Raw genomic sequence first — 15,944 nt, 5'->3', positions numbered from 1 at the left:
TATTAGAAGTCTTCCTGACTGGTGGTGGCACAGTGGATAGAGTGTTGACCTGGGCACTGAGGTCCCAGGTTTGAAACCCCGAGGTCACTGGCTTGAGCGCAGGCTCATCAGCTTGAGCATAGAATCATCAAAATGATTCCATGGTTGCTGGCTTGAGCCCAAATGTAAATGACTTGAGCCCAAGGTTGCTGGCTTGAGCAAGGGGTCACTGGGTCAGCTGGAGCCCCCTCATCAAGGTACATATGAGAAGCAATCAATGAACCACTAAAGTGATGCAACTATGAGTTAATGCTTCTCATCTCTCTCCCTTCCTGTCTCTGTCTCCCTCTTTCTCTCTCTCCCGCAAAAAAAAAAAAAAAAAAAAAAAATATATATATATATATATATATATATATGCATGGTTTATATGTGGAAAGTCAATTTCAAATGGAAACATGTTTACACTCACCAGCAGAGTAGGAGTTACAAAAGTGAGGCAGGGGTTCTCCATGCCGCCGTACGGGAAGGACGGAGGCAGGACCAGTAGGTCATACTGCCCCCAGACGTATGGGCCTCCCAGATCTTCTGCAATTTTAAGCATAGATTCAGTCTGAAAAATTAATGCATATGAATTTGTATGTCTTTATCATTATCATAATAAATTTCTTAAAAGTACATATTGCTTTCTTTGAAAGTTATGAGTCAATGATGCTTATTTTAAATGAAAACAGTACAAAAATGTAGCAATGCAAATTTACAAAAAAGAACATGTATCTGATTCTTTCACCACATCACTTAACACCATCACATTTCATATTCAAAATCTTAAAAAGATTGTCTACCGCAATTAGTAAGAAGGGCGACTATATGACGAACCTCAGAAAATTCATAAGCCGACTTTTCCACCTGCTCTTTCTCAGACCACACCAATGTTCTTGGGCCAATCTGCCTGCAAAATCAAATAGCCTAATAAAAAGGAAATTCAAGGCAAACTACTCATCTGCTTCTAGGAAAGATTTAAAGTACTGTGCACAAATCCTTACAGTAAGAGTGTGATTTACCATGTGCTTAGGAGCAGGGCCAAGATTGAATGTCCTGCCTGAGATACGAGCCCGCTGTTGTACATGCGTCACTGAGATGCAGCTCTCTCAGGAGATGGTCTGGGCCAAGTGAAAACTGAGCACCAGTACTTTCAGAGGTTAGTTTACTGGCGTCTGCTAAATTGTGTGGGGGTCTGGTTTTCTCCCTCAATCTCACCACTGTAGAAACCTGATTACAGAACAGTGATGGATATAAACTTTGCTATGCACTTAAAGACTGAACCCTTGTACATAGAAGAAACAAACAGAAAAGGATGGAAATCCTGTCACACAACATGGATAAACTTGGAGGACGTTATGTTAAGAGAAACAAGCCAGTTACTCTCTGATTGCACTTATGAGGTATTTCAAGTAGCCAAACGCACAGAAACAGAAAGTAGAATGGTGGTTACTAGGGGCCGGGAGGATGTAGAAATGGGGAATTCTTGTTTAAAGGGTATATAGAGTTTTAGTTTTGCAAGATGAAAAAGTTCTGGAGATTTGTTTCACAACAGTGTGAACACAGTTAATACTATCGAACTGTACACTTAAAAGTAATTAAGATGTTAAATTTCATGTCTTTTTAAAACCACATTAAAAAAAGGAAGAAACAAATAGAGCCATGTATCACTTACACAGAGCTTAAACTCTAAAATACTTTTTTTTTCATCTAAAAAATTTTAAATTAACACAAAACCCCAATCAACAGGACTTGCCGTGGCTCCCTGCCCCAGAAAGGCAATGGACTCTACAGCAGAGCTTCTCAGACTTCAGAGTACAAATAACGGGGAAGCTTGTTAAAACACAAATTTTGATTTAACAGGTCTGGGATAGGGCCCCCAAATTTGCCTTTCCAACCAACAGCCAAGTGACGCCAAAGCTGTTGGTCTGCAGACTACACTGAGTAGCAACAGTACCTGTGCTGTGGCCAACATAAACCTAACGGAAGCCACAGATGTGAGCTACAGATCTAATTTCAAATTGTCTCGTGGCCACATTAAAACAAAAGAAAAAGCAAAATGAAATAGGAAAAATTAATTGTAATATATTTTGTTTAACTCAAAATATCCAAAATATTATTTCAACCTGGATTCAACATAATAAAATGATGAATGAAATATTTTACATTATTTTTCATACTAAGCCAGTAGAAACCCAGTGCGTATTTTACATTCACACCACAGGCCAAGCCTCCTGTGGCTAGCGGCTGTCCCACGGCATGGGCTCACTTAACCTAGGCTTGTCTGGGTCCTGCCCTGACATTTTCCAGCTATAGAACAATAAGCCAGTTACGAAAACTCACCAAGTGTCGGTTTCTTCATTGGTAAAATAGGATTATCTACAGAGTTGTGAGGATTCAGAGGGCTAATGCATTGGACTTGGTATATATAATAAGACCTTTTCCATTGCCAGCTATTGTGACAATTATTATAATTATCCTTTAGTGAGAGCTTCCGACAGGCCAGGAGCTTTCCATATGTAAGATCTGTTAATCCTCACAGAAATCCTTTGAAATCCATATTCTTTCTAGCTTTTAGGTGAAAAAATAAATAAAAATGAAACCCAAAGAAGCGAGTTACCCAAGGATGTAGTGAGTAACTGCGGAGCTGGGGTTAGAATCTGGGTTTGTCTGACTTCTCTGTCATGTCCATAGTTCTGGTAATTTAGAAAATTGCGATTACTACAGATTTTCTTATTTTTTAGTTGCTTAGAAATAAGAACAAAGAAAGAAATGAAGAAGGAAAGGCACTCTGTATTCTGATAAATTTTTAGTGAGCTATCTTCTCTCTCTCTCATATTTCTAGGCCCCCAGTGCTTTCTTATAGTCGATCTCATCTGTTTCACGGGACCAGCTGAGGGGGCAGGAAAGGGAGGGGTCATTTTAGTGAGGCCAAGGGGGCTGTGAGAAGTGCCTGGTTCAAGTTCACAGCAGAACCCAGGTCTCTGACTAAAGGGAAGAGCAAACTCATTCTGTAATACCTGGAAAATCTAAGCAGTCAGTGACCAGTAAAGATTTTTTTTTAATTTAAAATTAATTTGTTACATTTTATAATTAGTTTTGAATTTTTCTAGAATTGTGTCCTTGGTATTTTGAGGAACACACAAATAACCTACCAATTAATCCCACACAAATGTTCAAGATGCCTAGGGTTTGATCTTTCCATAGACCTTAAAATGTATCCGAAAGCTCACCTGCTTTCTAAAGCTCCAACAACTAGAGCAATCAAGTAGCAGGGGATCGGGACCTACGGGGCAAACAAAACAGCGCATGCTCGCATTAGTGTTTGAAAATGTTAGAGTAAGACAATTTGTATTTACAAGTCAGTGAATGCACAAATACCCAAACAATAGTATGGATTACTTTTCTTCTGTACTCCTCAAATAGTTCTCATTTTTAAGGGATCAAACAGTTCAGAATTGTGATGTAAAATATTTCAAAACATCTATTTCCCTTTTATTCCACTAGGAAGGAAAGCTTCCGAAACGTGAAAAACATGATTGCACATAGTATTACAAGGTACAGGTTAAGCATTTCTCAAGAATTAACCTCTAAGAAGGCAACTGAACCTTTTTAAGTCTTTAGAAAGGTTTTGTTCTCTTGAGTTAAATTTGTTTTTTTCTACACCATTCCTGATGTATTTAAGAGAAAAACAAAATAATCCAGCAATAAGAGGATGGTGAAGGTTTGGGAGTTTGGAATCCAGAAGCTGGGGTGGAGTAAAATCGTCCACTGTGGGTCAAATACGTGTTCTGCTGAGGAGGATGACTGAAAAGCGCGTGCACGTGCACACACACACACTCACTCACACACACACACACACACACACACACTCACACACACACACACACTCACACACACACACACACACACACTCACACACACACACACACACTCACACACACACACACACACACACACTTACACACTCTCTCTCTCTCTCACATACACACACACACACCATTAAAGATCAAAGATACAAATCAAATTACCAGCAACATAGAAACATTAACTTAAGCAACTGTAATAGAGGGCTTTTGGGGGGGGCCTAAAACAGCTCTTGCATTTGCAAACACCGAACACCCACAGGACACACGCTGGTACCAGGGCAGAAGAAAGTACAACTTACAGGAACATGAGATCTGCTACTAATTGGGATGAGGAAAATGGGACCTGGCATGCTCCCTACTACTATGCCTACGCAGCAACCTTTCTTCAGTATAACACTGTAAACAGAACAAAATATTTTAAAAGCACAAAAGAAAAAGAAATGAAGAAAACAAAACAGCAACAACAAAAACCCAGCTGCTTTCTAAATTTTGAAATATTTCAAAAGCAGTTTTGTTCTCTGGATGGGTGAAAGCTATTTATAGTTCAATCACCAACTAATACAAAAGTCTAGATCCTAAGAACTTACTTTCTGGCTGAATCTGTAGATTTTCCTGCTCAGGTCTTTGGGGTCAGGTGCCTCTCCGTCACGAACGGCACTCATAAGTGCTACCAGTTCTTTAGGGACAGACACCTAATGGAGAAGACAAGTCATTTTCAATTATAACTAAAGTGTTCTGTTTCTTAAACTATTTATGTAAAATAACCATCCCTCCTCCCTTCGTGACTGTCTAAATAATAGACTGTGAACCAATAAGTTTGTACGTACCAATTTTGTACACAGAATTAGCAATAGGTAAAACTGGCTTCTTTAAGAGCAAACATGATCTATCTATCCATTCATCCACTTCTATTAAGAGAATTTGGTAGAAACTAAATTAAAATCCCAGCTCTGCCCCTTACTAACTGCCTGGACTTGGGCAAATAACTTCCCTGAGCTTCAGCTCTCCGTCAAGTGAAGACGATACTTTATAGGACAGCTGCAAGGAGTGAATACACATGAGGAGCCCAGCGCCACGCCTGGCAAAGACGGCCGCCACCCCGCTCCCCTCTCCACCCTTAAAACAGATTCAAAGGAGCCTGCATTCACTTTAGGATAGAGAATACAGCTTGAACAATTTTATATTTAAAGCATAAACTTGGAGTTACAAATAGAAGAACTTTTTTAAGGATCAAGAGATGAAAAACTAAAAGTCACTGCCAAGAACTGTGAAGTCATTTTCTCCGGAAATTTTTATGGAAAAGACCCTTCTGGCACAAACTGTATAGACAGTTAAATGTGCACCCCAGCTCCATGATTCTTAAAGTTTTATTTCTAACGAATGCCCCAATCAGGACTATCCTCTCAAGTTCAAAGAGCTACCAAGTATCCATTCCAGACAGAGCTAGACTCTCTTGTTTTCTCTTGTTTATGGTCTAGTCTGTAAAGCTGTCGTGGCAGGCGCAGAATCAATCTCCCGAACCAACTGCTACTGCAATGATGGGTCCCAGAACCAAAAGCATTCAGAAAATAATCTGGCTCCGTTTCTTCCTTTCACTTACACAGCGATGTTATACAGATGAGGCAACTGAGGTTGTGAGGTCAAAAGACGTGCCCAACGTCATGCAGTTAGTTAAGTAGTGAAGAAGAGCCCAGAACCTAAGATTCTTTGCTTCCACGAGTAGTTTTCTATAGCACTATACTAGGTGTAGTTTGGCTGTACGATGATCTGGAATCAAGAAGGTGCCATACACAGTGAATAGAGCATCAACCTGGGATGCTGAGGACCCAGGTTCAAAACCTTGAAGTCACCAGCTTGAGCGCAGGCTCACCAGCTTAAACATGGGATCATCAACATGATCCCAAGGTTGCTGGCTTGAACAAGGGGTCACTGGCTCAGCTGGAGGCCCCCAGTCAAGGCACATATGAGAAGCAATCAATGATCAACTAAAGTGCCACAACTACAAGTTGATGCTTCTCATTTCTTCCTTCCTGTCTGTGTCTTTTGCTCTCTCTCTCTCAAAAAATAAAAGTAGGAAATGTATACAGATATTTTTGTAATATATACCTGTTAGATGTTTATATGGGTATAGAGTACATATACTTTTAATCCTGCAAATGTCAATTTTTTAAAAGTTAAAAAATTGTTCCCTAAATCGTACTTTTAGGTCCAGAATTCTGAATCCCTTTTAAATTCAAAAGGCTACTCATTTCCTTTTCTTTTTTACACTTATGTTCAACATTGCCTTTTTTTTTTTATTAAATTTAATGCAGTGACATTGATAAATCAGGGTACATATGTAGAGAGATTCAAAATGTGGTAAATAGCCTCTTTTTTATATATTTCAGGCAGAATTTAATTAAGTAAAATATCTCTTGCCATAAAAATTCAATTATTTCTACTTATCATTTATACTACATTTACCTGCATGGGTCACTTAATGCAGCGAATGATTTGTGATATTTACCTCTGCACTATAGGTTAATTTCACAGACGGAGTGTCCTGGCAAGGAAGAATGGCTCTGCAGTGGATGGCCTGGGAGAGGGAGAAAGAAGAAACAGCTGTATATATGCTTTTCTTATAAGCCAAGTCACTGAAAAAATCATTAATTGTAGCACTGTTCTTAAACACATTCTTTTTAAAAATAAAAATAGGCCCTGGCCAGTTAGCTCAGCAGTAAAGCATCAGCCTGGCGTGTGGAAGTCCCAGGTTCGATTCCTGGCCAAGGCACACAGGAGAAGCACCCATCTGCTTCTCCACCCCTCCCCCTCTCCTTTCTCTCTATCTCTCTCCTCCCCCTCCCGCAGCCAAGGGTTTATGGGAGCAAAGTTGGCCTGGGTGCTGAGGATGGCTCCATGGCTACCGCCTCAGGCACTAGAATGGCTCTGGTTCCAGCGGAGCAATGGCCCAGTCAGGCGCATGTGGTAGTCTGTCTGCCACCCCCCGCTTCTCACTTTGGAAAAATACAAAAATAAGTAAATAAATAAAATAAAAATACAGCTCACATTTCTTGGGATAGTAAAAATTGATTTGTAGATTTAAAAAATCTGATTTCCCATGTTAATGGGCGGTCAGTGCTCACATGTGTAAGATGAAGCAATGCTAAGTAGTGTCCTACTCTGTGATGGCAGGGCCCAGCGAGAGGCTGGTAGGAACCCTGAGAAAAAGGGCTACTCGGTGAAATAAACTTGGGAACGGTGGCTCAAAACATTCCTGTCTGTGAGAGTGACTAGGAACATCAGCCTCCTGGGGGTGCTGAAAAGACCTAAAATAAATAAACCTGTTTGGGTTCTCACACTTATTTTAACATGAAACCCATTTTTCTTTGCTTAGTTATTAACATCTAATGGGACACCAGTGTTTTGAGAAATACTGCTTGGGAAATGGGGCTAGAGTCTTGATGTTCTCATCTTGCAACAAACTTTGAAAGTAAAAACTAAGAAGAAAAAGAGGGAAAAGAACAGTCTCCCTCCACACCATGCAGCCAAATTCATTGATATAGTATGGAACGTGTCCCTCTGCTTGCACAGCAATCTGTCATAAACACGGGTTCCATCAAGGACGGTTAGGGAACCTACAATTTCATATCTGGGCATGTTTAGAAACAAGTCTGTATCTATTGCTGGTGAAAAAGGAACATCAGACTCGCTGACAGTCTATTGAGCCTGAAGGAATATTGATACTGATGTCTCTCTCTGAAGTTGGCATAATTCCTAGATAGACTTCATGCCATCAGAAACTTCCTTAATACCCCCAAACTCCAGCCCTTTTCACTTCAGATTTAGTAGATTCCCCAAGGATATAAGATCCCAAATGACTTTTAGATGAATTAAGCAGAACTAGAAGAACCACCTGGTTCTTGCTCCCAAAGTGAGGTTCCGAGACCGTGCCTGCCTTTGGGGTTCCTTCATGTCTCTGGTAGGTGACTCAGCAATGCCAAGGGGTTTTTACATGCATCTCTCTAGTTAAGACCCAACCCAGGCCAAGATGCACAGAGAACAATTGTAGGAAAATTTATCAAACAAAAGCATGTCTATGGGCTTCCTATCAACTGCAAAAATTTCTGAATTTAACTGAAATCTCTTTCCTGTGTATGAAAAACAGTTGCCAATAAAAGAAAAATGAAATAATATATTCAAGATGCATATTACTGTGGCTCACGAATCTTGTATTTATTGCCAACTTAAGTTCATGGACATTCTATAAGAATGACTGAGAATCAGATATTACTAAGAGAGAGTGCACACTTTGTACATTCTTGCCTAGAACATTCTATTTCTTCCAGATTACTGAACTAAGGGTTTCTTAGGTTAAAAAAATATTTCAATCGGCAATAGAAAGTAAATATGTCTAATTCACATATGCTTCCTTATTTATAGACTTGCATTCAAATTAGAGCCTACCATAATATCGTCACACAGGAATATTAAGAGGATCAAAACTGCAAAGTATCTAACACAATGCTTGGAAATATATAGTAAATGATTAATGACATGAGTTCCTTTAATTGTCAACTATTTGATTGCTGACAGAATTAGGGTTTTATTTTTCTTTCAGAAGAGTTTGATACATATTATGTTTGTGATAGACTGTCTCTATTATATGGTTCTTTATTCTTAGATTTTAAAACAGAAGTAGTTGAAATCATATTGTTTTAAAGGTATATTTAATATATACATTTGCAAGTATGTAGAAAACTCTGGAAATTCTATATACCAAACTCGGTGGTTACCTCTGAGTAATGGTGTCTGGAAAGAATTAGGAAATATGATATCTCATTTCTACTTTTCATGGTTAGCAATGTTCATAACCAGTACTTACTTTGTTTTATTAATGTTTTCCTTCCATTTTACAACCATTTGTTAAGTGCACACTTTATGCCAAGTTGTATGCTAGGTGCTGAGATATATAAATGTGACCTACATAGTCCAATCTAAGTAGACATGTTTTCAAATTAAAGGAAGTTTCTTTTTTAAAGTAATATGCAAACGTATTACTTATGAGAGATATAAATGAAAATATGTTATTTTAATAACATAAGATAAATTAAAATGCCATCTTAGGTGAGGCCTGGGTATGCATAACACCACTGTCCACTTTGCTTTATTCAATGTCATGAGCTGAGACTAATATATCATTTGACTCCTTTTTACCTGGCACTGACTAAAGAGATAAGGGTGTTTCTTCCCAGAAGTCTGTTCAGGAGTGAGCCACTGAAGAGCAGAAGATTTCGGAGATGTCTCAAAAGAAATTTCTATCACGACTTCTTGATTTCTATATGAAACAAACCAATATATTAGTATGGTATAATTCAATATAACTAAAATTTGAAGTCATAATACAAACACTGAATGATATAAATAATAATTTGAGAGGTCTTGTTACGGATTGAGAGCAAGCTCTAGAAATGCCACATCGAAGCGGGTAAGTTGGCCTCTCCCATTCCTGCCGGTCTGGGGTGCTTTTCCCTCTACCGTGCTAACTGCTTACGAACATGTCACAGGAACTAACAGTAGTTGAACACCCCACTGGGTGCCATCGGCTGTGTGTGTGTGTGTGTGTGTGTGTGTGTGTGTGTGTGTCACACTGTGTCATTTTTTATGGTAGTGGGAGAGTGGAAGAAGTCATTTTGGAACTTGAACTACCACAGCGGCGGGTGCCAGAGTCTGACACCGAGCAGTGTGGTCTCCAAAACGGTGACTTGACCAGGTAAGTCAAGAAATCGAGTATAAGCTTTTAGAAAAGTTTAGAGTCATTTTTGTTTGTAGAATCTAGTCATTAAAAATCTAGTGTGCTTGTATTTAACCTTTTCTTTCTTGTATTTCATTTTTACTGCATTTTACAAAAGTATCAGTCTGCGATGGATTGAAAATAACAGAAACTGGTCCTTCGCCCCAGATAGTTTGGGCAGCACTGGTGATGAGGAAATAGTAAGACAACGCTGGAGACCAGGAGCCATACTTGAGTTTGAATCCGGACTCTAGCACTTTCTGGTGCTGGGAACATGGGCAAATCATGTGACCTCCCTGGGCCATAGTTTCTTCGTCTGTAGAATGGGGTTAATGATATCTACCTCACGCATTACATGTGGGTATTTCTTTTCTTTTTCTTAAAGGGAAAGAGAAGGCATGAAAACACTGGCCACTAAAAGGCGGGGTACACTGCCCTTGTTCTAGGTCAAAGATTCTCTACCCTTTCCCTTCCCCACTGTATCAAGGAGTGGAATATACTCTCAATAGGACAATTCTAGCTGTCACTTTCTTGGGTAAGTTACTTTATTTCTCTGAGTTTCCCTTTCTTTCTCTGTAAAAGGCAGGTCATACTCCAGAGGGTTACAGTAAGGATTAGGTAAAAGACTGCATCTGAAGTACTTTTCTCAAAATTGCTACATAGGAATGGTTCTGTTTGTCACTGTTATTATTCCATTAATAAAAATGGCTGGCCTCTTGAGAAAGGGTGAAAAATGTGCAGCTTATAAAAGTTTCCCAGGTGATCCTGAAATGCCTCCTTAAGATGGCATGCTCCCACTGCCATGGCTGACGAGATATTAGTAAAATGATGAGGAAAGAAGGAACAGTTATCAAAAGTCCTATGTTTGAGTACTTGATATAATGAATTTCTCTAGTATCTTAAGAACACATAATTTTCACTATAAGCTTTCATCTGAATAGCATATCATGAGTAATGGACCAATTACTACATACACACAAACCAAAAATAGAAAAGATGTCGAAGTTAATTACAGATATATTCCCCCCATTATTTAGTGATAAAAGAGGGTAACATACTTGCTCAGAGCAATAGGAAGAGAGATTTCCATTGGTGATCCTTTGTAACTCTGCCTTTCTCCGAGAGCATATTTGACTTCCTGTCCATTGATGACCACTTTTTCTATTGTAAGGTCCTTTGTATCCAAAATCTAGAATTAAATTAAATTAATATTTTAAATAAGAAAATAGCTTTATACACCAGAGAAAACTAGTATTAGAAATAAGTTACCTGCAATGAGTATAGAGCAGAACTAGCTGCTTAAGGAGAATAAGACAGAGTGAAATTTCAGGAATTAAAGGAGTCAAATGTTAGCATAGGCCCTGTCCCTCGGGACCCAAACTTTCTGAAAATTATTGGGTTCTAAGAGTTACATATGTATTGATGTAAGTCTGGAATACTCATACAAATTTTGGGCTTTTAGTTAAAAGTCAAACGTAAGTTAAAATGCTTTTGCTTCTGTCTCCTAAAACCTCTCTGCTATGAAAACATTCATCTATAACTTGTGTATTTCAGCATGATTCAATATATCTTACTGTATTTCTTCCCAGAATTAATATAGTCCAACTCCTATGCACTATTATATATCTAAACATTAAAACAAACCTTGTCACGGGTTAAGCAAATAAACAGACTAACTGCTGCAGTTGTGTATCTAGAAAAAGCCAAACTTGGTATGGCTACCCTGACCCAATGACCTTTAGGATTGGAAGGGCCTATCTACTTGCAGTGGCTGATTAAGGACAACTGCTCTGTGCAGGAAGTGGCAGCCAATATATATGAGCATTTTCTATCCTGGTAATCCCCTATCTGAGGCCTAGAAACCATGCCCTTTTGTTGTCTCTCAACTAATTTCTCATTCTAGAATCTTCGACTTTGATCATGAGACTGTTTCCAAACAACCTAAACAAGCCTTTCATATTATTTTTAAAATATCACTTGATCCTTCAGCCCACTCTGATAACTATTCATTTTCCTCTTTCCTTTTTCAAACTTCAAGGTCAATCTATGGCTGCTTTGTCCACTTCCTCATCCATCTTTCCTCCCTTCCCCCTCTTCAATCTGGCTTCTAGCTCCTCTGCGGCTGACAGGGCAGTCCTTCTGATTGGTAGGCCTTTTCTGTTCAATACCTTTGGCCTCTGTCTACTCTTAGCGCTTATGGACCACACAATCTGTTTAAAGTCCTTTCCTTGGCTTCATTGATTTTACCCATAAATGGTTCTACTTGTCTAATGCTTTTTCCTCCCCCTTCTAACTCCTAAATATGGGTATGTCCAAATGCTCCAGCCCTTGTCCTTTGAATTTCTTACCACATTCTTCACTCCCTACATCTCAGCCATGCCCACATCAACTAACAGGATTGCTGACGACTCCAGACTGCAGTTGTACCGCCTCCCCAGGACCTCAACTGGATGTCTCTAACTATCCCCTTAAGATTTCCACAGGAAAATTTGCCTCACATTTAATAGATCCTTAAAATTCTAAAAAATGAAGCCACCATATGTCCTCTAAATCAGCTTTCTTCTCTGACTTCTCTATTCTGTTCACGGAACTCCTCAAGGTACCTAACATTTGAAACATTCAAATAATCCACAATTGATCCCACTTCCCAATCCAACAGGGCCAATTAACAAGTTTTTCTTGCACAGTGTCTTCACACCTTTTCTTTCCATCTACCATCAGCCTAAGTCTGGCACCTGTCTCAGAACTGCCTACGGTCTGATCTCACCTCCTCTGGCACTTTTTCCTTAAAATCTGGCTGGCCTGGGATTGCACAGGGAGTTGGAAGGCTAGTCTTCTCTTTTATGTTAGCTAACTGTGGGTGACAGGCTCAGGAAAAGTCACAGAGGCAATCACTAATTTGATTCTCACCTCTCTAGAATCAACAATATTGGGTTGGGAAAAAATTTCCATCCTGGTTTATTTTTTTTTCACTTCCTTTTTTTTAAGAGCAACCAGATTTTGTCATGAGTACAATCTGTTTGCCTCCTACTGGGTAATTATTTCTTCTGGGTTACTCTCTTTTTGGGGTATCTCAACAGGTGCCACTACTTTACATTAGTAGAACTGAAATATCATCTATATTCAGAATATATGGTTTTACTACATTTTATTAAGAATAATAGTTACTCTGTTGTCTCTTCATATCATAGTACCTATTTCTGAATATCGGAATTGTTTTAAAAACTTGATTATATCTATGTATATACCGTATTTCCCCATGTATAAGACGCATCTTTTCCTGAAAAATTTGGGACCTAAAAACTGGTTATGTCTTATAGTGGTTGTGGCATTTCCAATGCCATAGATGGAACTAAGGACAAGGCAGTATATGAAGACAGTGATTTGTCATCAGACACAGATGAGGACAAGCTAATGGATGGGAGTTTTGACAGTGATGAGGAGTTGTATGAATTTTATGATGAATAAAACTTGAGTTCAATAACTTTATGTAATACTTTTTTTCCAAAATTCGGGCCCCCAAATTAAGGTGCGTCTTATACCTGGGGAAATACGGTAACTACTTGTGTTTATACTGCCCTAATAACCATGAGGATGAATTACTTGGGTCATTTCCTAGTGAAACACATTCCATTTTCTGTATTGCCTAAACTTTTCAAGTATGTTCAGAATCAGAAGAGGCAAGTTATTCTCAGACTATTTTCTGTGAAAACCTTTCCCCATCCTCTGTACTTGTCACAGCGGTTGGCCCAGTTCTCTCAAAGATGCGTTTTCTCCACCAGACTGAGGATTCTTTAAGAAAGTCAATGTTACTTAGGTTTGCGTGCCCAGGGTTCACTACATGTCTGAACAATGGTAGATGTCAATGTATGAAGCAAGTCTGGGACCAAGAGAAAATAGAAAATGCTTTGTTTATGCTGTCCATCTCAAGTCTTAAGCCTCGGCTATCATTCCCAAATTAATTACTTAAGAAATTCCCTTCTAAATTTCACTGATAAATATTATTAAACAGTTGACTAAAAATAATAACACCAAAAAAATAACAAAGGAAACTAAATAGGCTGGAATTAGTATTTTTTCAACAACTGTTTATTGAGTACCAACCATATATAAGGCCAAGATAACCACCAGTAGTTACAGGAAGTAGTACTACTAAAGGCAGAAAGTTACTGAGGATGTAATTTATTGTCTCTCACAGTACCCTCCTTGAATAACATTCTAAGCAGCTGGCCAGCTGCCACAGACTATACAACTGATTCCCACTTTGCAGAGGCTGTTGGGAAGTTCTCCATGCCAATCCTGGGGCTCAATGCTGTGTTTGTGTCTGGGCTTCACATCATGTTTGCTTCTATTACTATGTCTCTATTTATATTTTCTACTTGTTATTTGCAGGGTGCTGTTAAAGAAAAAAATAAAGCCTGGGGTTATGCTTTGAAACCAAAACCAAAACCACCTTGATTTGATTCCCATTTACTTAGTGAAGACTAGAGGGTTCGCAGTCAGCAAGAGCTGTGCTCAATTTCTGTCTTCTGCCTCTAACTACTACATGATCTTGGCAGAGACATTAAAACCTCTTTTGAGCCACCAACTGAAAGAACAGCTTGAAAGTTATCAGAAATGAGTACTCAACTTGAGTGCAAATAACAAAAGAAACTTCAAAAGGATGTTCAGAAAAGCTGGGAGTTAGTCCTATTAGAGCTCCTTCAGGATTCCTCAGCATCATGTACTGGAAGAAGAGGAAACTGAAAGAATATGATACCCTCACCCAGCAAAGGGCCTGGGTCCTCTCTATTCATGACAGCGAGGTAGGATCCCATCTCACCCTCGGAATAGACTAAGCACTACTATCAGTGAAGCCAAACTAGGTACTGCTTTCCAACTGAATTCATCCATTTCATCATCACACTTCTGAGTGTTCTTTACATGCCAGGAGCTATATAGTTACAACCCGAGATACATAGAGACATGAAACACCATCCCTACCTTTAAGAGTCCATAATTCAGTGGAAGAAAGAAAACAAGCTAACTTCAAAAAAAATTAAATCAAACTCTTGGTCTCAGGTTATTGTTACAAACAAGCAAACAATTATAAACAGATGTCACTGTACTACCACTGCCAACCAGAAATCATAATTTAAAACCATTTTTCTCTAGATGTGGGGAATGTAAAAACAATGGGTAGATTTTAGTTTGGGACACTCTTTTCAAAAAAAAAAAAAATGTTTTTTGAGTACATTTATTAAAGCTGCAGACAGTGAAACAGGAAGGGCTTAGGGTAGAAGAAGCAACAGGAGAAAACCTAAGTGGGGCTGCTTTGGCTCTCCAGAAATGTGACAGGAAAGTTAGAGAAAAGGGGCCTTGAAGAAAGGTTCAGGGAGTTAGGCCGGGACCAACTGCCGCTGCCCATTGCTCCCCTGGTTGCTAGTCTCCTGGGGACCTTAGAGTTTAGGAGATGCATGCCTGAGAGAGAAGACAGCATAGGCGTGGTCCTGAGAGAGGGAGAGGCGCCCTTTCTTCATTCAGGCCTCCTGACTTGTGCTTACTCATGGAGCAGAGGTAAAGTTTTATTTTTTACAAACCAGGTAGAGTGAGTGTGCAAGGTCATATTAGGCAGTGATAAGCCATCAAAATTCAGTTCTTTTAATAAAAGGAGATTGCACTGAAAGAGGACTTTAGTTCAGCCAATCCCGCCTGGGAAAAGCTGCCTGCAATCAAAGAGAACATGGTACTTCAAGAAGACCAAAGTACAACCCATAAGGAAATAGCCACCTACTGGCTTATAATACTTTTATTTTCTTCCTTATAGTACTTTCGGTAACTATATATCAATACATAGAGGGGTCAACCTATTTATCAACTCAGAATTAGTTTAGCAAAATGTTAATAGACAAAGAATAAGAAAGTGATGTACTTTATTAGTTCATATTAATGAACTCAAAATATAAGCTTATTACATAAGCAGGAAAAAGGCATGAAAACCATAAATTCTTACTTAAACTTTAGTAAATAAGCTATCACCACACTACTTTATGCAAAAGACACTGTGGTTGGCCTTTTATTTCTAAAATACTCAGCTATGAAATTCTCCAGCTGGAAGGCACAATCCAAATACTATCAAGACAATTTGAGTGAGAACACTGAAAACAGGTTATGTTGTACAGATAAAATAATTTAATAAAATTCCATAAATCCAAACAAAGTTTTTCATCATTCAAGTAGATGGAGACCGTGCAGAAGTACATCTTCTCTAAGAAGTGCACTTATTACTTGCTCTTTGGAATCAAGAA

General features: G+C 38.8%; 1 protein-coding gene across 1 annotated transcript in view; it reads right to left on the bottom strand.

Moving 5' to 3' along the window:
• LTA4H (leukotriene A4 hydrolase) overlaps positions 1-15,944 on the bottom strand; it is a 31,892-nt gene that overhangs the window by 14,919 nt on the left and 1,029 nt on the right. Inside the window, exons 2-8 of the mRNA XM_066357294.1 lie at positions 10,716-10,846; positions 9,081-9,201; positions 6,394-6,462; positions 4,475-4,579; positions 3,252-3,304; positions 856-928; positions 449-589 (exon numbers count right to left, since the gene is read on the bottom strand). Coding sequence (XP_066213391.1) covers positions 449-589; positions 856-928; positions 3,252-3,304; positions 4,475-4,579; positions 6,394-6,462; positions 9,081-9,201; positions 10,716-10,846 — 693 coding nt within the window. The remainder of the gene's footprint in view (positions 1-448; positions 590-855; positions 929-3,251; positions 3,305-4,474; positions 4,580-6,393; positions 6,463-9,080; positions 9,202-10,715; positions 10,847-15,944) is intronic.

Source organism: Saccopteryx leptura, chromosome 1, assembly GCF_036850995.1.
Source record: "Saccopteryx leptura isolate mSacLep1 chromosome 1, mSacLep1_pri_phased_curated, whole genome shotgun sequence".
NCBI lineage: Eukaryota > Metazoa > Chordata > Mammalia > Chiroptera > Emballonuridae > Saccopteryx > Saccopteryx leptura.
Note: the sequence above shows the minus strand (reverse complement) of the source record. Positions and strands in the feature narration are given on the sequence as shown.